Genomic DNA, 23,528 nt, shown 5'->3' on the forward strand with positions numbered 1-23,528 from the left:
TTGGTGCATACCAATATTGCTTTGGTATGACAATAACAAAAATTTTGGTATTGTTTTTGTGTGTCTTTTTACCTAGTCACATTGATATTACATAGCTGTTTACTTTTGCGTGTGTATCACTGTTGATACCTCTGTTAGTCTGTTAATCTTAATAAATTGTTATTATCTTTATTATAGTTTCGGGAGAGAGTTTGCTTTCTTGTACCAAAGACAGGCAAGACACAGCAATAGTTGTTTACTGTACGTGATTGAAAGATGAATAAGCACTCTGCTTTACAACATGTTATAACATATTATCATTATGGATGCAACCTAGTTCGTACCCTGAACAGTTCGTACCCTCAGTTCGTACCCTGAAAAGATCGAGAGAAAACATTAAAAAAAGCGGAAGTTGCTGATCGCAGTTTCCGCAAACATTTTAAAATTTTCTCCCTGAAAAGATCGAGGGAAAGATAGCACAAAGCCGAAGTCGCTGATCGCAGTTTCCGCTAACCGTAACCCTATCCTAACGCTAACCCTCGCTCATCGCAGTTTCCGCAAACATTTTTCCGCAGTGTCCGCTAACCCTAACCATAGACTAATCTATGCTCTAACCCTAACCTTCGCTGATCGCAGTTTCCGCAAACATTTTTCCGTAGTTTCCGCTTACCCTAACTCTAAGTCTCTAACCATAGAGTAATCTATGCTCTAACCCTAATCCTCGCTGATCGCAGTTTTCGCAAACATTGTTTCGCAATTTCCGCTAACTGCAGTTTCCGCTAACCTTTACCTTAACCATAGAGTAATCTATGCTCTAACCCTAACCCTTGCTGATCGCAGTTTCCGCAAACATTTTTTCGTAGTTTCCGCTAACCCTTACCCTAACTCTAAGTCTCTAACCATAGAGTAATCTATGCTCTAACCCTAATCCTCGCTGATCGCAGTTTCCGCAAACATTGTTTCGCAATTTCCGCTAACTGCAGTTTCCGCTAACCTTTACCTTAACCATAGAGTAATCTATGCTCTAACCCTAACCCTTGCTGATCGCAGTTTCCGCAAACATTTTTTCGTAGTTTCGCAGTTTCCGTTAACTGCAGATCCCGGTAACCTTTACCCTAACCATAGAATAATCTATGCTCTAACTCTCGCTGATCGCAGTTTTCGCAAATATTTTTCCGCTGTTTTATTTTTCCGCAGTTTCCGCTAACCCTAACCCTCGAGTTTGTTTGCGGAAGCTCCGATCAGCGAGTTCGGCTTTGTGCTATTAAACTGCGATCAGCGACTTCGGCTTTTTTTAATTTTTTCTCGATCGTTTCAGGGTACGAACTAGGTTGCACCCTATTATTATTATATTAAATACAAGAAGGCCAAGAGCTAATTTTCATTTGTTAATGAGTGGATTTCAATTCTCGTGCGTCTGATAACAAAACAATGTGTTCTGTTGAATCACAATAATTGATCTCACAGCTGGAAAACCTTGTTGAAAATAGCGCGTCTAATTTACCATAACTGGTTTACCGTACTTATTATTGCTGTGAATAGTGTTACGTGACTATTCCAGCAGCGAAAGTTACTCTACGTCCATGCTCTACTTTGAAATTTTCTCACCATATGTCAGTGCCAATACTTAGATCAGTGGTTCTCAACGGGGGCGGTACCGCCCCCCAGGGGGCGTTTTGACTTTGTAGGGGGGCAGTATGATTACTTCGGCTTAAGGGGGGGTGGCGTTTTGATTATTAGGGGGCATTCTGGTTGAACCCATCTACCGCCCAGCGTCACGATTTCATCAAAGAGCTTAACTATCTTCGTGGTAGCATTTCCTACCTCATGCCTGGTGGAAAAGGTATTCAGCTGTGTTGTTCTGCTACAATGCTACATACCAAACTGCGAAACCCACTTGACATATCCATAAAAGGTGATCTTCGAATGTTTCTCACTGACTTTACACTGAATGTGAAGAAACTGGCACATGGCATTGATCACTTTTGTAGCATTAATACTATTTATTCTTTTATATTCGCTTTTCGTAATTAATCGTTTTTGTTGGGGGGCGGTAACATTTTTCCAGTTCATGAAGGGGGCGGTGGGCCAAAAAAGGTTGAGAAACACTGACTTAGATGAACCATCGAATGGTAGTGTTGGGAATCAGCTATTCAACTTATACACGAAGAAGGACATATCACCGATTTTCAGCTCAAAAGTAGGGATTCGACTTATACACGAGAACGAGATCAACCTATACTTGAGTATATACGGTATTATACTAAAACATTCTGATTTTTTTTTAGGACTTGTCTCTGTGACAGAAAATAAACTGAACTCTCTGAAAGAATTTTGTAGGATTTTTGGTTGAAACCTTTTAGTTAGTCAGTAAATTTTATGCAGAAATCTTTTTGAAATGCTGTAAAATGCTTCGAATTGATGGAATAGAAGTATGTCCGGCTGTTATTGATGGTCTTACTAACAATGCTTATCAAGGGACATCATTTCTTCTGTCCAAGTCAAAGTGAGACAATTGTAAAAGAACTGTTAATTCTAATTCAATCTACTAAATGTTTCTTCATTTAAAGTGTAAAGTATTATTTCAACTTTAATTGTAAAGCACTCATTTATACAGGGTGTTTCAAAAATTTGACATCATTGGCACTTTCTCACCAAGTGGTGTTGTGGTGTTCACTTTTCTCACCAAGTGGTGTTCACTTTTCTCACCAAGTGGTGTTGTGGTGTGGTGCCACAGGTCAGTGTGATGTGTCTAGTGATGCTGCTGAGTGTAGATGTAGTTGCACATGCTTCTCATCTATCGCTTTCGCCTCATCCGCCAGATAGTCTTTGACGAAAAGGAAGCCGAGTGCGTTAGTCTTCCCTGCTGGTACATAACCTCTCCACTGACAAGACTCTAGCCAAACCTCCCCGTGGTACACCATGGAAACTGGATGCCATGTGGCTCCAGGCTAACTGGCTAGGGATCTCGGAGCAGATTGGAGCCCTAGAGGTGCAGTGTGCAGGGCCCGCTGGCATGCGGAAACGTCCCGGCACTCACCAATCCAATCCCCTGCCACTGGGATATGTTGCGTCTGCTATCTCTGGATAGCCTGTCATAACCTGGATGACAGTAGCATGTGCAGCGGGTCACTGTTATATTTTTGGGACAACGGTGCATTATGCAAGTGGAATTTCCCACAACTGCCCTAGTTAGCTGGGAACGGTGGAGATCTTGGTCTGCCAAAAGTGTACCAAGTTAGTCAAGGAAAGGCATCCGGCTGTAAAAACTGCCTAAATCAAAACATGTCAAGTCGAAAAAGAAGAAATAAGCAAGGCAGTGCCAGTAACAACAAGGTAACTGGTAATGTCTCGGGCTTGGCGGACCTCTGGGTGCGTGGGTCTGCAGGGTCCGGCCATTGTGGCAAATACTATGAACGCCCTAAGCCTTTCCGTGTGGGATCACTTAATGTGGGAACCATGCGAGGAAAGGCAAATGAAGTAGTAGAGACAATGACTAGGAGAAGAATAGACTTACTCTGTCTTCAGGAAACCAGATGGAGGCATGTTGGAACTAGGAAAATTACTGGGAAGGACTCGCAAGCCAAGTTTCTCTGGTCTGGTAATGGCAAGGGCACAGGAGGGGTTGGTATCATGCTGGCTGAAGGTTGGTGGGAGAAGGTATTCGAAGTGAGACGCATTTCCGACAGGATACTCTTAGTGCGTTTAGTTGTGGGTAAAGTTGTGTTTGCTGTCGTCTGTGTTTATGCTCCCCAGGCTGGGCTCAGTGAAGATACCAAGACTCAGTTTTACGAACAACTTCAGAGCCTTATCACCACTGTCCCTGCCACTGAAGAACTGTTTGTGTGCGGTGATTGGAATGGCCACATAGGCAGCAATCCAGACGGATACGTAGAAGTTCATGGTGGGTATGCCATTGGCCAACGCAATGAGGAAGGTGAAAGACTACTTGAATTTGCTGTAGCAAACGACCTGGTGATAGGGAACTCCGTATTTAAGAAGGACCACAGACATCTGGTCACTTACCAATCTGGAGAAGTTTTGACGCAGATCGATTACATCCTATATCGGCGCAGGTTCAGAAAGCATGTTACAAATGTAAAAGTCATCCTGGGTGAAGAATGCGCATCCCAGCACAGACTCGTGGTGTCGGACATGACGGTACAAGCTTCACACAAACAAAAGCGACAGTTTAAGCCCCGCATAAAACTCTGGCAGCTTAAAGATCCAAACAAACAAGCTGAGTATGCTGAACTCTTTGCCTCCAAGATTGAAGGAGCCCATACAAGCACCACTGTAGAAGAGATATGGAAAACTCTGAAGGAAGGAGTCACTGAAGCTGCACAAGAAACTTGTGGTGTTTCATCTAGGCACCGATGGAGAAAACAAACCTGGTGGTGGAATGATACAGTGGAAAATGTTGTGCAGGAGAAGAGGAGATGCTTTAAGGCATGGAAGGCAGGAGGAAGCAGAGAAGCATACAACGATGCCAAAAGAACTGCTAAGTATGCCATATACAATGCTAAAACCGAAGCTGAGAAGACACTATTTCATAATGTCAACTCAAAGTCAGGGACCGTATACAAGCTGGCTAAGCAAATGCGGCGTGACAATCAAGATGTTAGTGGTGATAAACCCATCAAAAATGATGCCGGTGAACTCTCCCTCGACGAGGAAGGAAGGAAGGTTGCTTGGAAACAATACTATGAACGACTTCTCAATGTAGAGTTCCCCTGGAACCCGGATAATCTCTCAGATGAACCATCTGTTGAGGGCCCTAGTGTACCAATCACCACCGAGATGATCGAAAGAGCCATCAGTAAGATGCGCATGGGCAAAGCTCCTGGTCCTTCAGGAATAATAGCAGAGATGCTGAAGCCAACAGGCAAAACTGGAGTTGCTCTTATACGAGATCTTGTAGAAGCTATTGTTAGCGAGGGTCGTATACCAGCAGACTGGGAAGAAAGTTACATCGTCAATATCTATAAAGGTAAAGGGGATGCCCTTGATAGGGGTAATTACAGAGGCTTGAAGCTGCTTGACCAGACCATGAAAATACTTGAGAGAGTGACAGAACAATTGATTAGGCAACAAGTACAGATTGATGAAATGCAATTCGGCTTCATGCCAGGCCGAGGTACAACTGACGCCATCTTCATCATCCGTCAACTTCAAGAAAAACACCTTGCCGTAAACAAGACTCTCTATATGGCCTTTGTAGACCTACAAAAAGCCTTTGATCGAGTGCCAAGGAAGGTGATCTGGTGGGCCATGCGAAAGCTGAGTGTTGAGGAATGGCTAGTACGGATAGTACAATCAATGTACCTGAATGCTAGGAGCTGTGTGCGTGTAGGGGATGGGCACAGTAACACTTTCAAAGTAGGCGTAGGTGTGCATCAGGGTTCTGTATTGAGCCCACTGCTCTTCATCATTGTCCTGGAGGCCCTGTCACTCGAACTGCGCACAGGCTGCCCTTGGGAGCTGTTGTATGCGGATGACCTTGCCATTATCGACACCTCATTGGAGTCGCTAGTTGACAGAATCGCCGCCTGGAAGAAGGGAATGGAAGCAAAGGGCCTAAGAGTGAACATGGGTAAGACCAAAATAATGATCTCTGGCATCAACCAGAACTCCCTAAGAAGATCAGGAAAGCACCCTTGCCCGGTATGCCTAAGTGGAACCGGTAGCAACTCTATCTTCTGCACCAATTGCTCCCACTGGGTCCACAAAAAGTGTAGTGGAATTAAAGGGTCACTCAGACCGGACCCACACTACTCATGCCCACGCTGTCAGGGCACAGCAAGACCAATAGATGGCAGGCCGGTAAGCGAGGTTGAGATTGAAGGTGGCACACTTGACGTGGTAGCTGACTTTTGCTACCTTGGTGATACCATGTCTTCTGGAGGGGGGTGTGAGCATGCGGCTATAACTCGGTGCAAGTCAGCCTGGAAAAAGTTTAGAGAATTTCTCCCTATCCTCACAAGCAAGCAACTTCCTGCTGCAACCAGAGGACAAGTTTACTCCAGTTGTGTGAGGAGTGTCATGCTCTATGGCTCTGAAACGTGGGCTACTTTAGCAAGCACCGTCAAGCGCCTACAACGTAATGACAGAGCGATGGTAAGATGGACCTGCCTGGTCGGGCCTGAGGACAACATCCGGTTTGAGACTCTGCTATCAAAGCTCAAATTAAAAGACATCGGTGAAGTTCTCCAATTAGGCAGACTGAGATGGCTTGGTCACGGTGAGCGCAGCTCAAGCTGGATCTCACAGGTCAGATGTGTCAACATCGCAGCACAGCGGGGTCAAGGTAGACCAAAACTTTCTTGGGAAGAACTTGTAAAACGTGACCTTGTAGCCCTGAACATGGACTCTGCCAACCCAATAAATCGCGAAGTGTGGAGGGGAAGACTTCGTTCTCGACAGACAGACAGGCCACACCCTCGACATGAGGATTAATTCATGGCCTGTATAATCTAAATTGGTTGATGATGATGATGATGATGATTGTACAGTCTTTGGCATCAATTCGATCATGTAACTCAATTGTCAGCCTGATAGCTCAGTTGGTTAGCGCGTCACTTCTGGAACGAAGAAGCTTCAAGATCAAGCGGCGCTGGTTTGACTCTCAGGGCGTGTGCTTGAGCAACGCACGTTAAGGACTGCTCTCCATTCAGCGGCATCTAATGGATGGAATAATTCCCCGGCAACAAGACTTCAACAATCGGAAACTTCACTCTGCCAATCTCGGTGACCGGGCCTGCGTCAGTGATTCAAAGCCTCTACAGTCTACAAGTATTTGAAACTGCCAGGATTAAGCTCTGCAAGAAGCTTTCCCAGTCTGAGGATAAAGATTCAATCAATCAATGTATGGTGTGCAACCCATAAAGGACGAGTAGGCTACTGGTGTGACGTCTAGGAGTTACTGCGGCCCAAAAGTTACCGGGCTGCTGCACTGCAGCGTAGGGTGGGCTGAAAAAAACTTTTTTCTGAAATTGAAAAAGTGGCCCCTCCAAAAAGTTGGCAAATTGTCCAAAACCATCTGTTTCACTAAAAATTTTCAGTTGCTCCCTCTAGTGGCCGAGCAACATTGCACTAAAGGTCGTGAAAAGGTCAATTTTTTGGAAAGTGCTCTAACTTTGTAGCCGATGGTCATAGAGAACTAAAACTGGTATCAAAAGAAGCAGAAGAAGCATGTTTATATTTGTCTTAAGAGAACATTTTGCCATAAAATGTCTAAAAATGAAGTTATATTCAAAAAACTTTATTTTGAGGCATTATCACAGTCCTACAGGTTGTCAAAATGGGCAATGGTTCCATAAGCAAGCAAAAGTGAAAAGGGTGATAAGATCTTGACCAGTCATAGTAATCAGGTAACCACCATCAAATTTGACAATTTTTTAGGTTGCATCAAGATTTTTCAATAGCTCCCTCTAGTGTTGAAGTAACAAAACATTGAAAATTATAGAAGTGAAAAAAACTGGAAATGTGAAGTTTTATGAAATTCTACTAACATTTTACAAGTTGTCATAGAGAGTTAAATATAATTATGTAATTTTAACGACCTGTTCAAGAATCTATTCCCAACTCACACTTTCCAATTTTACCTAACACAATTCTTGAAGTACTCAGTAGTCAGTACAGACCAATACTATGGTTACAATATTTGTTAGGCTGTAAAGTGCGGTGAGGTTGATGACGATTTAAGACTTCTTGAAGTTGGATTGCTAGTTCATTCCAGGTGGCTGACTCTGGCTTGCAGGATTCTCCGCTTTTACACAGCGGAATGGCCCATTTAGGCTAGTCTGATTCGGCTATTACCCTATTCGGCTACAGCCCGATTCGGCTAGTCCGATTTGGCTAGTCTGATTGAGCTAGTTCCCTATTTGGCTACAGTCTTTATCAGTTAGTTCCCTATTCGGCAATTTTTTGAAAATCCAACGATAATCTTTCTGTAATCCCACAAAATCCTTCTGTAAATCCAACGACGCCTTCTGTTTAGAGAATTTTGTATTTTATTCCACAATAGGCTATCGTTTCTTTTGCATTCTTGCATTTTATCCAGTGTTTACCTTTGAGTGCCTTCCCAGACGGCAAAATCAGTCATTTTTACATTGATTCAACGTCTGCAGACGTTAAATCAATGTATAAATGGCGGATTTTACTGTCTGGGTGAGCCGTGTGATAAATTAAAGCCTTCGGTTGCGTCATAATGAATTGCGTGTAATTACCACCCCTTGACGGAGGAGCAAGACTACGGCGGCTACGCGCGCCGGTATTTAAAAGAGAATAGCGGAGAAAAAAGTGGGAAGCGAGGTAAAGTTGTTTACCATAGAACTAGCCAAATCGGACTAGCCGAATCGGGCTGTAGCCGAATAGGGTAATAGCCAAATCGGACTAGCCCAATAGTAGCAGACCCTTTACACAGCAACTGAAAATCCATCACTCAACTTAGTTATGCAGGCTCAGTATTGTTTAAATATACATATATTTTCCAACTTGGTTTGAAATAAGACAGAAGCATAAATTGCAAGACGGGTCAAAAAATTTCTACAATCTCATGCAAAGGATCATCAGTATTCCAAATCAAACACTGGTAGATATCTGTCTTAAAGTTGTTTAAAGAAATGGATTCTTTGCACACCCAGAAAATGTTTTGCTTGGCATGTTTGGTAACAATGATTAGGAATGAGAATCTTCGCAGAATGGCTGTTAATAAGATATGTGCACTTCGAACAAAAGGCACAATGTATCACATTGAAAATGACAATTTTTCAGGGGGATTTTTGGAAGCAACATCTAATTCAGCAGAACTTCCAATGATTTGTAAATTTTTTATACCCAAGATCAATCTTAAATCAAAAGGATTTCATAAAATGTTGAATTTAAATCTTCCTGATGTTTATGAACCTCCAGCAACACTAAAGCTTAGTTATAAAGCCACCAATGAGTTACGCTTTCAACCATTAAGTCTTCATCATCCTTGCCACAATCAAGCTGTTGAACGGCATGCCAAGCCGGTATTTGAAGCATCTGCCTCCACTACAAGTTTTGAGAGACGAGATGGAATCATTAGGCAAAGAATTCAATCCAGAAAATTGATGAAATCCTTTGACTCAAAACATCAGTTTGCAGTTTGATTGATTTGATGTCTTTTTGCCATTGTTTTCGACATTATGTCTTCTGTCTGAGTAGTGATCTCACTATGATATTAGTGATTATTAAGCTTGCAGTTTTTTTAGTTGTTTTAATTTGACCAACTAGGCTACTGCTTTTAGTGCTGTGTTTAATTATAGCCAAACAAAAGAGCCGCATAAAAGAATGAATCACTGACTTTAACACCATTCGTCATAGCACGTGACTGGGGAACTGTGTCCTGAAAGCTAGTGCAATCCATTATTACCACAGCAAACTCGCAGCATTAGGCTAAAACAGGTCGTTAAAATTACATAATTATATTTAACTCTCCATGACAACTTGTAAAAAGTTAGTAGAATTTCATAAAACTTCACATTTCCAGTTTTTTTCACTTCTGTAATTTTCAATGTTTTGTTACTTCAACACTAGAGGGAGCTATTGAAAAATCTTGATGCAACCTAAAAAATTGTCAAATTTGATGGTGGTTACATGATTACTATGACTGGTCAAGATCTTGTCATCATTTCACTTTTGCTTGCTTATGGAACCATTGCCCATTTTGACAACCTGTTGGACTGTGATAATGCCTCAAAATAGAGTTTTTTGAAAATAACTTCATTTTTAGACATTTTATGGCAAAATGTTCTCTTAAGACAAATAGAAACATACTTCTTCTGCTTCTTTTGATACCAGTTTTAGTTCTCTATGACCATCGACTACAAAGTTAGAGCACTTTCCAAAAAATTGACCTTTTCGCGACCTTTAGTGCGATGTTGCTCGGCCACTAGAGGGAGCAACTGAAAATTTTTAGTGAAACAGATGGTTTTGGACAATTTGCCAACTTTTTGGAGGGGCCACTTTTTCAATTTCAAAAAAAAGTTTTTTTCAGCCCACCCTAGTGCAGCGTGGCACTCTAGAAGTGACGTCAGACCACAAATGACTAAAGCTGCCCTGCGCTTGCAAAAGCAATACAAAAGCAAAGTTTTTACAACTAAGTTTAATTGAGTAGACTAGTTGCTCTCAAGCTAAGGCATAACCTACATTTTCATTTAAGATTAATCAATCCTTAAATTTTTTAATGTAACTTTTTGAGCAGTAGGAATTTCAATATTTTTATTAAAAAAATAAATAATTATATTTGGCAACCCTGGTAACTCTTGGACTGCAGTCACTCCTTGATCGTTATACTGGTACTGTAATCTTCTTCCTTTCCTTTGCATTGCAGTAATTGCTGACAACATCTAGTCATCTTCTTCACTGTTTTGTTGGAGTAGCCTACCAGTTGAATGTTCTCTTCAAAGTTGAATGTTGTTGGAGTACCGTAGCCTATCAAATGAATCTTCAAAGTCATGCATAGTGTATCGGGGGAGCTGTGGATGTTTGGGCAACGTTCGTTCCAGATTTTTAATGTGCGGTAGCATGTTCTAAATTTTTTCCGATTCGGATGAAATTTTTTTGTAGGTGTTTTTTCATCATATGTAACTATAATCAGGGGTAGGCTAGCCCATTCAATTAAAAAAAAAAAATTTAAGGACCACCCTAGTACTCAAATGCCATGTTAAAAAATAAAAAACAATTTTTCTACATGTGCTTTAGCCATCACTACCCCCCAAATGGGAGCGGCATTTTGGGGACCTTCCACCCTTGAATTTTTGGGCTCCAGACGGATTTTGAGTCTAAAGGGTCTAAAGAACTTGAAAATGCATATGAAAAATGTCTACCCAAATTTGCATAAAACAGCCCTAAAACGTGCATAACTGACCCGCTACAAGTTAAACAATTCTAAATGAAATTCAGTACCGTACTTTTCTTGCATAGTCAAACAGTTTAGCATTATAAATATATCTGATGTTGCTATGAAGTGACAAATTGTGAAAAATTGCCGCAAATCCATTAGCATCTTTGAAGTATACTATATACAGAATGTGTCTGCTACTATTCGGTGAGTGCCCTTTTCGGCGTGTTCCCTATTCGGCGATTTTTTGAATTTTTTTTTTAAATCATCAGGTACCATAGCCTAATTATCATTGTCACTTTTACATCGTTTTAACATCGCTAAACGTTGAAATAAGACCCTAACCTCTAACCTTAATCTTTAACCCTAACCCTAAAACGGCAATGATAATTAGGCTATGGTACCCAACAATTGTAAAAAAAAAATCCAAAAATTGCCGAATAGGGAACTCGCCGAAAAGGGTTCTCGCCAAATAGGGCACTCGCCGAATCGGAGTAGCCAAATTGGACACGCCAAAACGGGCCATTTTGATACAGAATGGCGTTCGGTCAAGTACCACATTTCGTTTGTCAGACCGTCTGTAACTATATGTGTGGGAAGTGGGTTATATCGCCTACGAATGAACATGGCGTTCTAATTCGTATGAAATAGCAATCTGAAGTTTAAAAAATGATTAGTGTTTGAGGATATCTGTCAGCTACTTTCAAAATTTTGAACTCAAAAATTACATTTTTGCTACCTTGGTACTCTTATTAAGTCTGGCAAAAGCAACAAGCGCCTTAGGTTGTACATTACTTGTTTAATAGTTTTTGCATGATTATACAAATGACTTGATTTAAATTTTATATGTTATTTTAAATTATGATAGTCTGTTAAGAGAGTTTACGCAAACCCTTTAGTAATTTTTCAGAAACCGCAATTATGATGTTAGTTCCTTTATACCCTTGCCCTCAATCATGGCGGCCTTTTATTAATGAACACTATGTATTACCTTCTTTTGACACAACACTGCAGAGAAATTGGATTGATCGAATCTTTACAACTAAAATATGCTAATTCAAAGCTTTTTTTAATAGTTTTATGCAAATAAGGTCAAACTTAGCATTTGGTCTAACTCATTGCAAATACCAAAACTGCTTCTTTTTGCAACACTAAAGTATTGACCTAAAAAGTTGATATCGGTATCGGCAAAAATGTTGATATTGGTGCATCTCTATACAAAAGTTATACCAATAATGTTGGGGACACAACTGCCTGCACTACTAGCCAGCAGGGCTGCAAGGGTTTTCAATGGAGCTGGAACCTTTAACTTTGCTTATTGTGAAGTCGGAGCCTTTAACTCAGTTTGCTGTAGAGTGTAGAGCCAGAGCTGGAGCCACAAAAAATGAACAGCTCAGGCTCCTGCTATTGCTAAATAAAACTCATGAGTTAATATAATATAGTGATATTGATAGCTAGGCCTTGTTATCACTTTTACATTGTGTAATAACCTTAGTGTCGGTCACTAGAAGAGCATTTGGCTGAAGATGTTAAGCACACTGTACGCTAACTCAATCATAAATGTCACAGACAACTGCATATTTTCAGTTTCTTGTACTTGTAGATGGATTTCTGATGAAGCTGCTTCCAGCTGTGCCATTTGCAAGAACAGATTTAACCAGTTACGAAGACGACATCACTGCAGGTGCCATGAATTTTGGTTTCTGGTTTTTCAATACTGCTTGTTGGATGAAAATTAGCTTTTTGAAAATTTGAAACCTAGTATTTTTGCAGCTAAGATACAGTTTTAAATTGATTTTAAGTGTTCTAACTTCTCAGTTTTGGGTCCACGTCTTTTAGGCGCATACAGTTAGGTGCCGGTCAAACAGGCGTGCACACTGTGGCGTCTAGATATTTAGATGCGGAGCACTGTGGCGCCCGTTCATTTAGGTGCTATTCCTAGTAAAGTCTGCAGATTGTATCAGCTTGGCAGGTAGGGCACTAGGGCAATGCTTTTCACACAAAATTTTATATTGAACAGAAAAATATGTCATGGCTTCTGTGAGTGAAGCTGCTTAAACCGGCAATGCTTTTCACACAAAATGTTATATTGAACAGAAAATATGTTGTTTTGTCAATGCGCGTGTGGAGATGAGGTGCGAGACAACGCTCTACTACTCTTGATATTTGCACATCTCCACAGGACATTTGCTATGCATCTTGAACACAGGTTGCAGCCAAATGGAACCTTACTTAATCTGTTATCTTTCGCAATTACTTCTACTCGGGATGGATTGGTCGTGTGGCGGATACGTAACTACCTATGAGACAACGCTCCACTACATGAATACATTTCTATAGGGCATATGAACCCTGGCTACAAGTTGCAAGCATAATGGTGCGACTTTGCTCGTTATTAAACCTAGTCGGAGTTTCGACGGAAAACTAAGTTAATCTTCACTCAAGCCTACCACCCGCTTGAATATAGGCTACGGTATATTTTTTACTGTTTAGTGTAGTTATTATTTGACTCACTAAAAGTAAACTCAGTCATGTTCAGAAACTTGAATAATTTATTAATAAAGCTTTCGCCGACGCAAACCTGGACTAACAAATAAACGCCGAACACGCGCATTAAAAAACAATATATATGACATATTTTTCTGTTCAATATAACATTTTGTGTGAAAAGCATTGCCGGTTTAAGCGGCTTCACTCACGGAAGCCATGACATTTTTCTGTTCAATATAACATTTTGTGTGAAAAGCATTGCCCTACCTGCCAAGCTGATACAATCTGCAGACTTTACTAGGAATAGCACCTAAATGAACGGGCGCCACAGTGCTCCGCACCTAAATATCCAGACGCCACAGTGTGCGCGCCTGTTTGACCTGCGCCTAAAAGACTTGCTCCCTCAGTTTTTGAAGAATGGTAAAACATATTTAGTTCTTCATTATTCCTTAATCTTCAAGAAATATTTCTTGTTGCTGATGGATTATTTAATGCAACTGGATGAATCTGGAGTAATTGTAAAGGTGCTGGCAGGTTATTGCAGTGGGAAAGGCTTTGTCTAAAAAAACAAAGTTTTCAGCAATCAACAGCCTCCTAAATCAGTAGTAAACACTCAACAGGTAGGTCAGTTGGCTGATGGAAGCAAGTTCATAAGACTGTTAGTGCAGTTACAGGGCAGTTACTTGTGGAAGCAAAATCAGCAGTGCTGGCTAAAAGTCTTTCTGAAAGCCTATTATCTAATATTAACCTAATGCATGAAATAGAAAGAGCAAAAAGCTCAAAATATGCTGTTGCTCAAACCTATAAAAGAGATTGGAATGTTAACTTGGCCAGTGGCCACCAGTCTGGTTAAGGTGGATTTGTATTTGGATCATTCATCATTGCCTTAAACTGAATGTTAACTTAGAAGCAATTGCAGAAATTTTTTGGTCAAGCATTAGTCCAGCACCATGTTCAAAATCACTGAGCAGCTTCATGCCTTGTGAGCAAAGCTTCAGGGTGCTAGACAAACTATTGGCTGATGATCACCATTATCTTCCCATGGATAATGGCTTAAGTTAAAGTATTTAGGGTTATCGTGTATGTGAATAAATAGTGAGATCATAGTGCTGAGATTTGAAATGAATACAAACTTTTATATTGTAAGTTTTATTACTAATCTCTGCAAGTGTTTTAATATTTTTCAGTTCAACAAAAAATTCCCCTATCCATAACAAACCCACGAAAGTAATTGTTCATAGATAATAGTGTGCTCCTTTCTACTGTATGGCATTGTGTCAACATAATTTATATTGAAGCAATCTTTTCTTGGGAAGCAGCCCTATGCATATGCCGTGCTGCCATGCATATGTATTGTTGAATTTGTAAAGAAAACAAAGTTTGTTTTGATATGTCATAAGAGTCTAACTGCCTCCTGTTTTTCATCAAGTATATATCTTTTGTTTTGTATTTTTATGATGACTGAAAAAGTGCAAAGATCAACATCAAAAGAAGCCGAAATGTTGCCATTCCAGCAGGAAGATCAAATCGGAAATTAAACAGCGCAGGCTAGAGGATATTTCAAAAAGTATAGTGAAGTTTAAAATGAAGACTTTGGTTGAAAAGATTTCTTTTCTATTTTGAAGAGATAAGTGTTTGCAATGACAGCAGCAGGATGGCAGTAGAGCAGTATTGTGGAAAAGAATCTATTTAAGATAAAGTGTGCTATTTGACAAGTAATTTCTTCTTGCTGTGTTTTAAAAAACTTATTGAGATAACATGAGTAGCGTACATTCAGTTTCAAAGCCACAGATGGAAAAAAAAGTTTGTCCCAACGTTGTTTTTGCATGTTATTCAGTTTTCAATATGTTGTAAGTTAGTTTTCAGAACTCTCTGTGCTACAAGTTGATTGCTCATGCTTGCTTTCGTGTTTTATATTTGAGTCAAATCATCTTGCAAGTAATACCATGTTATGCATTTCATTGAATGGTAAATTATTATTGTTATACTGTATTATGATTTCATTGAAAGCAGTAGAAAATTATACATATTATTATGTTTTTATCATTTCCTTCTGTCTTTTCAGATGTTGTGGAAAAGTTCTTTGTAATAAGTGTTGCACAGAAAAAGTTCCCCTTCCGCAGTATGGGCTGGACAATGCAGAGAGAGTATGCAATGCTTGCCTACCAACCGCATCATGCATCACTATGTCATATTCGAATGATCCTGTAAGTGGTTCACTCAGATTTTGTATTGCTATACCACGGTTTTACGTTTCAAATTCCTTCTGAAACTTTATGTTCCTCGAAGATTATTTGCGAAAAGTTCCATGAGTGGTTGAACGTTTCGTTAGCTTGCAATGCCGGTTAGAATTTGTGTGCTTGTTGTGCGATCGTGATGTCACTTGTGGTGACGTGTAAATGTTCGCATTAACGTCACAAAGCATTTGCTTCCAGGCTTTCCACCTTCGTTCAGTCACAGGTTTGTCGTCACAATGCCGTGATGCTCCATCATCTGTCGTGGCACTGGGTGGCGCCCATGTGCTCATATCGCTAGTCAAGCGTGTCACTTCCATGCAACTTCAGACGGTGGTAAGCACTTTAACTTGAAGATTTTAGCTACTTTTTGTAAAACACGTCAAAAAAATGGCAACTTCTTTGGCTTAGGTAATGCAGTGACCTGTGACCCATCGATTGTGGTTGGAATTGTACCTTGGGCCCTTAGCTGGCTGTTCAGCTTTGGATATTTAAAGTAATTCAGTCTGACAAATAACCCTTTACCGCCCTGTGTAGTCAATTGGCACATCCAAATTCAAGGGGGATTTTTGTGGGGACGGCAATCTTTTTATAAATAAATATGTTTGTATGTCGTAGTTTAGTCCATTATCTTATCTCTTGTCAAAGCAATGAAAGCAAACAGTGGTTGGAAACTCTAATTATATACCTACTCTAAAGAGCTTCCTTTCGCAGAAAGTATGGTACAGAGGCAGTAACAGAAAATTTGAATTTTTCAAAAAGTTGGGCAAATTCGGATAATGCAGATGTGTTTATTTCAAGAAATGAATTGATTGCGCATTTTTTATTTTTACAAATTTTTTTCAACAAAAACCTAGCCTAGATATTTTAATTTTGAAGTAAACATTTGTAGTCTCAAATAAAAAAAAATAATTTTTGACATAGCCAATTGGCACATTGAGCACAGAGAGGTTCCAAATTGCAATGAATAAAAGTTACAAACAAACAACTTACGAATAAGCTTAAAGTCGTTTTTGTTTGCTAATACTCTTTATAAAATGCAGCTGATATTGTTGTACTGCTTTTTCACGTTAGCATTCGAATTTACAGGGAAATCCTGCACCCAAGTTCTTCTATATTTGGAGCATTCTATGTACCCAATTAGCCATTTGACTACATTTTTAACTTTTTTATTTGAAAGCATACAAAAAATGCTGAAAATGGGTTTATTGGATTACTAACAATGCTAAAAATAGAAAGGAAATTTTTATTTACAAAAGTTCTCCGGGCATTAAAGAAGCAACTTGTTTTTTAAATACCGTATGTAATAGTTTTAATGCATCTGTTCGATGTGAGTTGCTGTCAGGACCGTACAACGTAGACAGTGCAGGCACAACACACATCACTGTCACTGGGAATACATTCCCTTGGTGCTAGTCTGAAGCAAAGTTGTTTCAGGGCTCCCACTAGACCAGTCAGCTGCTTGATGGTCTCCCGAACCTAGGTCCGCCTCTTTCACCATAAACCTGTTTGGTATTGGCCAGAGATATCTAAAGAAGGGGATACGAAGGCTCAGAGCGATTGCTGATGCTCATGACACTAGAAGGGCGGTAGTTGGTACCGCGTTAAACATGCGGTTCTTTTTAAAATTGCAGAAAGTTTTGTGGTGCAGCTAGTACACTCAGCTACACAAGACAGTTAGCAAGTGTTATGTAGATCATATTTATAAAATACTTGTTTGAAAAGTTTGAAAAGTTACCAGTTAGCTGGGGGGTTTTTGACAAAACCTTTGCAGTTGGCTAGGTGTAAAGCAAGTAGCCTATACGGGTAGTTGAATTAAAGTAATTATGAGCATTCATTGAATATCTATACCTGGTTGTAATTGTGCAATGCAGGTTGTCATAACGAAGTTGATTAAATTACTATAGGTGCTAATTGTCATTTTACCATAAACAGAGATTATTTAAAGCCTTCGTATCCCCTTCTCTAGATATCCCTGGTATTGGTGCTTGTGCGCATGCAATGTGTGTACTTCATTTCCATATTGTTGCTCTCTGTATTCAGTCCCACATCGCCAACTCATTGCATTCTCTGTGCCGACATGAGAGCCTATCTTACTGGTTGGCCGAGCTCGGTGTGTTGGAGGCGATCGGTCAGATGCTGGCCATGGGAATGAACTCCAGCAATGCTGCCACCTTATCCATCATCACAGACTGTCTGGGCTCCTTGAGGATATTGGCAAAGGCGGGCGACAAGTTAAAAGCAGCAGGTGAAAATAAGCCTAATTATTCACAGCTTACCTGTTCGTTTCTAGTCTTACTAAGAAGATACTCAATCTATTTACGAATACAGCCCCTCGAATAGACTCTACTGAGAATGAGAATGTTTCTAGAATCTGTTTGGTATCTGTTGACCATATGGCAATTACAAGTAATTTTTTGTCACTTGGAGTTGGATAGCTTCAACTAAAGATTGGGTTTCGCTTTTAGCAGCATGATCGTTGCTTACTTCACAGTGTAGATTTTAACGACCTGTTTTAGCCTGGTGCTGCGAGTTCGCTGTGGTAAAAGCGACCAGGAAACTGTGTTCCGAAAGCTAGTGCAATCCGCTATTACCACAGCGAACTCGCAGCATCAGGCTAAAACAGGTCGTTAATATCTACATTGTAAAGTAAACTTCAACTGATCTTCGTGTCCTGCTTGATTTTCTGTCTATTCTCTAGTGATCAGATATCACAATGTAGATGTACAGCACATCAGACAATTAATACTCTTTGTGTGTTCGTCTTTGCTTGCTCCTAGACTGAGTAGATGCATCTTTCGTCATTCCAGAATACAACATTTTTATCTGGTTACCGCTAGGCGATTACTGTATCATTCAATTTAACTATTTCGTTCTTGCTATTAAACTACAACTTGATGTTTTTGCACAGTTTGGTGACCATTTTCCATCGTATCGTTTACCAACAGTTATCTCGTAGGATAGACATTTAAACAGGGCTTCCTGATGTAACCTTGTTTGGCGTTGCCCTATGTTCAAGATGTTCTTCTATAGCTCTGTTTCTATCACAAGTCGAGGCACGCATTGCCATGAGATTCTATTGTTCCAGTTTTCAACACTGGTTGCTTTCCCACCCTCCTGAACCTGTGCGACCACAGCGATCCAAGTGTATCCCTGGTGGCTACCTCCACTCTGTGCCTCCTGGCCGAGTGCCGAAACAACCACAAAGTGTTCATCTCCCAACAGGACGCGCTGCGGTCAATCCTGATCAAGGTGTCACAGTCAAAGGATGAACAGGTTCACAGTGATGTCATTATTCTAAGTCATGTCATTGTCATCTCTACTTTTTGTTTTATTATCTGGTGGCGGTAGTAAAATTTGAGCTAACGTTTATAAAAAAAATGTAAATGCCAGTGCGCTGATAACAAATCCACTATGGTGTGTACTTGCTGCATCTAACATTGTGTAGGACAATTGGCAGCCAAAGATGTGCTTTTTCCAGTTCAGCCGAGCACCAGAGCAGCTCACAATATATTGTGTTTAAATGGCTGACCGATGTAGATTCCCATGACTCCTGTGAGGAACCTTGGTCAACAATACGTCGACATTGCAACTTAAGTGTCGTGTTATATGAAGAGTGTTCTGAATCCACTCTCAACTGAACACAGTTTAAGCACAAATTTATTCCCGCCAGCATTTCCACATTTCCATTTCAAAAGTCAATTCTCCTCACTGTGAAACAATTACAGCAATGACGTTTCATTTCCATGCTGCCTATGAGAGGTTAAACACCGCAACCTCATACCTAAAGTAACCCCTAAAATTTGTCTAAATAAACAAAAACACTCGCTGGGTTTTAAAGAGCGTTCGCACCTACTCGGCGTAGACCACCGCACTTTAACTGTGTTCAGTAAGAAGCTCTTGTTGCATACGACTTCAAACACTCCTTTGAGACGTACACACAACACACTTGCATTGAGTCGTGCAACTATCTCTCAGGTGACCGAACATGCACTGCGGATCATTGTCCTGCTCTCCACCGGTGATGAGGAAGTGAAGCACGTGTGAGTAGCCATTTGATTAGTCATTGTAACGTAATAAGTGTTGTGTTGCGCCTGATGATTGTTATCCAGCATGAAACCTCAGGTTGTGCATAACTTATTACAGGTCTTTAAGGTTCTTTGTTTTTCCGACGACCAAGCATGGTCTACCAGAGCTTTTTCCCGGCAACCAAATTACCAGAATAAAAATTCGTGTTTGTGCGTTCACACAGGCACACAGGCAAGAACAAGGTCCTGAATGGCAAGAACAAGGTCCTGAACATAGTTGCAGTTGCAGCCTACGTGAATGCTTGCCAAGTAGATGCAGGCTACAGCTAGTCTTCGAGTTTTTATAGGTCGACACTCCGACTTTTTGCTAAACTTTTATAATCACTATGTCTCGTCGGCGTGTGGAGACTTTGCCTTGTTTGTGAAAGAAGGTTGCGAGTGAAAAGTAAAAAGTTTCACGTACAAACGCAAGTGGGGAGAAAAGTTAAAATACCAACGCAAGTTGAGAAATGTTGTGGAAGTCGGCGACCAAACATTGCCGCCGGGAGCTTAGAAACCTGGTATATATATTTTTATAAAATTTTATTGATTAATTATCAAACCTATAAGCAACGCTTATGCTCTAATCGATTGCGGATATTCTGTTTTTAGCCTGGTAAGTCAATGCTTTCCACATTGCAAATATACCAAAGTTATCATAAGGCGTTCGCTGCAAAGAAAAACTCTGTTTTCACTTTGTCTGCCTTTTATTGAGAAAATTTGTACGTTTGATTTTTAATTGATACATCATTCTACGACTTGACAATTTATACAAATCGAGTAACGTTAGTTTTGCTTTATGGTTATTGCCTTAGTGTTAGTGCATTGCACCGAGTCAGGTACGCTTGATTACGTCGTGCCGCCCTGTCACTGTGAGTTGTTCGTAATTGTAGCAGGACTTGGTAACCACTACAGTGATTTGTCACTTGTACACATAGCTCTACTCGTGTTGACCTCTTTTCAATTCCTTTACGTTTGTGAGTTTCTGTGGTTATCCTGCAGTACCTACAAGCGTAACAATACCAATATGCCCTTTGACCTTTAGGATATCATCTGAGGATGCGGCATGCGGAGGAATACTAAGTCACGCCCTGCAATCGAAACCAAACAACCTCCAGATTACCGCAAGCGCCGCTAGTGTCGTCGCTAACCTGGCCTCCAATGAACGCGATCAGGTCAATCATCGATTAGTTACGTTGCTTCAACGTATCGTTACCGTGTAAATTCCTGCATGATGTGCGCATTGTGACGTGAAGTTGTCAATGTTTGTGATGTCATGCCAATGTTCATGCGATCCTGCCAACCGTGACGAAACTGCTCTTCATCCATCGTTTGAAAGTTCTGTAGCTTTCTTTACACGAGCAGAGGGCGGTTGTTCGATGTGGTAATATGTTTCTGTGCCTACTTGTATACTCAAGTACTTCAAAAGTGCACGTTACAAGCGTCATAAAAAGTTGTATAGTTGACCATGGCCAACTATAACATGGTAATGAGTCGGGCATGGACCTTGAAATGGGCTTTCACTTTTCTGTTGCTTTATTTTTGCTTCTCTTCTTACTCCCATCACTTTGTTTGTTGATTTTCTTCCCAGGTGTTGTTGCAATCCTCTCTCGGCGCTGTCCTGGATAAGCTGAAGACTCCCCAGCCTGAGTACGTCACTGTCCAACTGGCCAGAGCCACAGCTAACTTCTCTGCTCACCCCGCCCACGCCTCTACAATGGTGAGGGCGCCATGTGTTGCTTGGTAGGATTGTCATCAACTACAGGGTTGGTTTCAATGGAAGGAAATGAAGAAGCGAGACATTCGCGTCATGTGTTATTTTAATTACCTTTGAACGTAACAGTTGGAGCTTATTAAGCGACACAGCACTGGACCTATAGCCGATAATGTAACCGTCTATAGAAACATATCATTTACTCAGGCCTTTCATTAAAGGTAAGGCAGTCAAGTTTGCAGCAACATGTATCGACCTTATTGTAAAATTAGTCAGCAACATCCTTTGGTTGGTCTTTTATATCAAACCCGCAAGGCGCCAGGAAAGCATTATGATTCTGCTTCTTAAATCCATCGTCTGAACATTTAAACTGCTCCAACTTGCGGTTGTAGAGTCGGTTTGTTTGTAACCGTTAGATGTCGTCATTGGCCGTAATATATTTCCATTTTAGCTCTCCAACATGGCGATCATTGTTGCGCTGCTCAGTTCGAAGGGTTCGATCGTCAACCTTCATGCCATCCGCGCCGTATTCAACCTGTTCAGGTTCAGAAGCAATGAGGCTATAACCGCATTGTGCAGGTGAGCCACTCCACTAGTTGCCGATTACATTGCTTTTTGGTTCTGCGATGTTTATTAAACGACGAAGCTCCAAAACTTCTGATTTATGAAATGTTAGAAATTACCACGATTATCTTACGTAAGGTAAGACCTTACGTTTCACTTATTTTATTGATTTAATTAAAGATTTTAGTAACTTCGCTTCCACTGTGTGTTCTTCATCCGTTCAGTCGGATTGTTGCAGTTTATTGCAAGTGGAGTAGAGTCGTATGGTGTGCAAATCTAATATGCAGTGCCTTTGGCGCTGCAACCATTGTTTAAAAATATGCCACATGCATTTACTGCTTCATATCCCTCCACTAATTTTCGTGGCTGGGTACCTTCTCCCAGGCATACAAAGTGTTGTCGAAAGTTGTCAAAGTTATTTAGATTCCCGTCTCTTTATACAAACGTCACTTTCTTCGGAATCATCTCTCTCCACTCCTGTTTTCTTCGACGAAAGTATGGCCCTCCAAGCTTCTTGTCCCACATTTAGCCATTCTTGACAAGATGTTCTTGACAAACGTCATAATGATGTTTTTTTAGAAACGGCGTAACCGACTTTCTTCATCGCTTCACTGAACACGATGACGTCATGAGCCAGGTGATCAGGTGGCTCGCTCAAGCTGCCCCTCCTGTAACGTCATAAGCACAGAACCACCCGATGACGCAACCAAATCGAACGTTCCTGCAGCCACTCGCGCACATTTGTTGCTTGCATGATTGGTGAAATGAAGATGCTTATTTCTGTCGCAGTTGCACAAACTGCTTTGTGTTGATTCACACCGCACCTTCCAATCGTTGTGTTTAGAACATGGCGACCTCCATACACAGGCCATGTAAATGTCAAATTTAACTGGAGCCGATCTGCTACACTTGATAGCAGTCACTATCGCTGGTATAAGTTACTATTCTGAGGAGTAGTTAATAATAGTAGTAAATATCAAGAAAATGAAATATCTTCTGACAGTTGTCAAGCGTGAGAATAAATTCCTTTGCATTAGTTAATAAATAATTAAATATAGTCTTTGTGTATATTTTGGGCTACTGTTACAAATAATGGACTAGATTTTGGCAGTTGTGCTGGAAATCCAAAGAGCCACTGCCAACACAGAAAGATTTGTCGTTTTTGAAGTGAAACCAGGAGTTTTGCTGTAATTTGAGATTCAACGATCACACTTTGGCAATTTGGATTCCCAAATTAGGGAACGTTCAAATATTACGTAACGCCTTCGAGGGGGAGGGGGGGTTATGCAAAGCGTTACGTTAGCGTCACATCGGGAGGGAGGGGGTTCAAGCAAAACGTTACGTAACGCTTTCGAGTACGGAATGGTAATTTTTTGTGCTGAATTCGTAGTGAAAAAGCGTTACATGGGGGAGGGGGGGATTGAAAAAAGCGTTACGTTGGCGTTACATGGGGGAGGGGGGGGCAAAAATTCGGAAAAAAAGCGTTACGTAATATTTGAACGTTCCCAAACTACAGTGTCATTTTGATGTGTTTCAAAATGACGTTTAGCCAAAAGTTCAAAATCAAAGTTACATTGGCCTCCAGCCCTGATTATAGGTTCGCACTTCAA

The 23,528-nt window shown here is 40.7% G+C and overlaps 1 protein-coding gene across 1 annotated transcript; it reads left to right on the forward strand.

Annotated features, from left to right (window-relative positions):
- Positions 1–2,288: 2,288 nt before the first annotated feature.
- Positions 2,289–23,146, forward strand: LOC145777502 (uncharacterized). Its single transcript, XM_082588883.1, has 11 exons — positions 2,289–2,485; positions 12,453–12,533; positions 15,405–15,546; positions 15,775–15,909; positions 17,617–17,821; positions 18,662–18,849; positions 19,552–19,616; positions 20,686–20,815; positions 21,232–21,360; positions 21,806–21,933; positions 22,498–23,146. Exons 1-11 carry the CDS (start codon positions 2,388–2,390, stop codon positions 22,598–22,600), a joined length of 1,404 nt encoding a protein of 467 aa, XP_082445009.1. The 5' UTR covers positions 2,289–2,387; the 3' UTR covers positions 22,601–23,146.
- Positions 23,147–23,528: the final 382 nt, after the last annotated feature.

This window comes from Aplidium turbinatum, chromosome 9, assembly GCF_918807975.1.
Source record: "Aplidium turbinatum chromosome 9, kaAplTurb1.1, whole genome shotgun sequence".
NCBI classification, from domain to species: domain Eukaryota; kingdom Metazoa; phylum Chordata; class Ascidiacea; order Aplousobranchia; family Polyclinidae; genus Aplidium; species Aplidium turbinatum.

Coding starts and splice junctions, on each gene's coding strand:
- LOC145777502 (XM_082588883.1), top strand. CDS start 2,388: ATGCTTCGAATTGATGGAATAGAAGTATGTCCGGCTGTTATTGATGGT. Junction 15,547..15,774: donor TGTCATATTCGAATGATCCT/GTAAGTGGTTCA, acceptor ATTTGCTTCCAG/GCTTTCCACCTTCGTTCAGT. Junction 15,910..17,616: donor CCATGCAACTTCAGACGGTG/GTAAGCACTTTA, acceptor CTCTGTATTCAG/TCCCACATCGCCAACTCATT.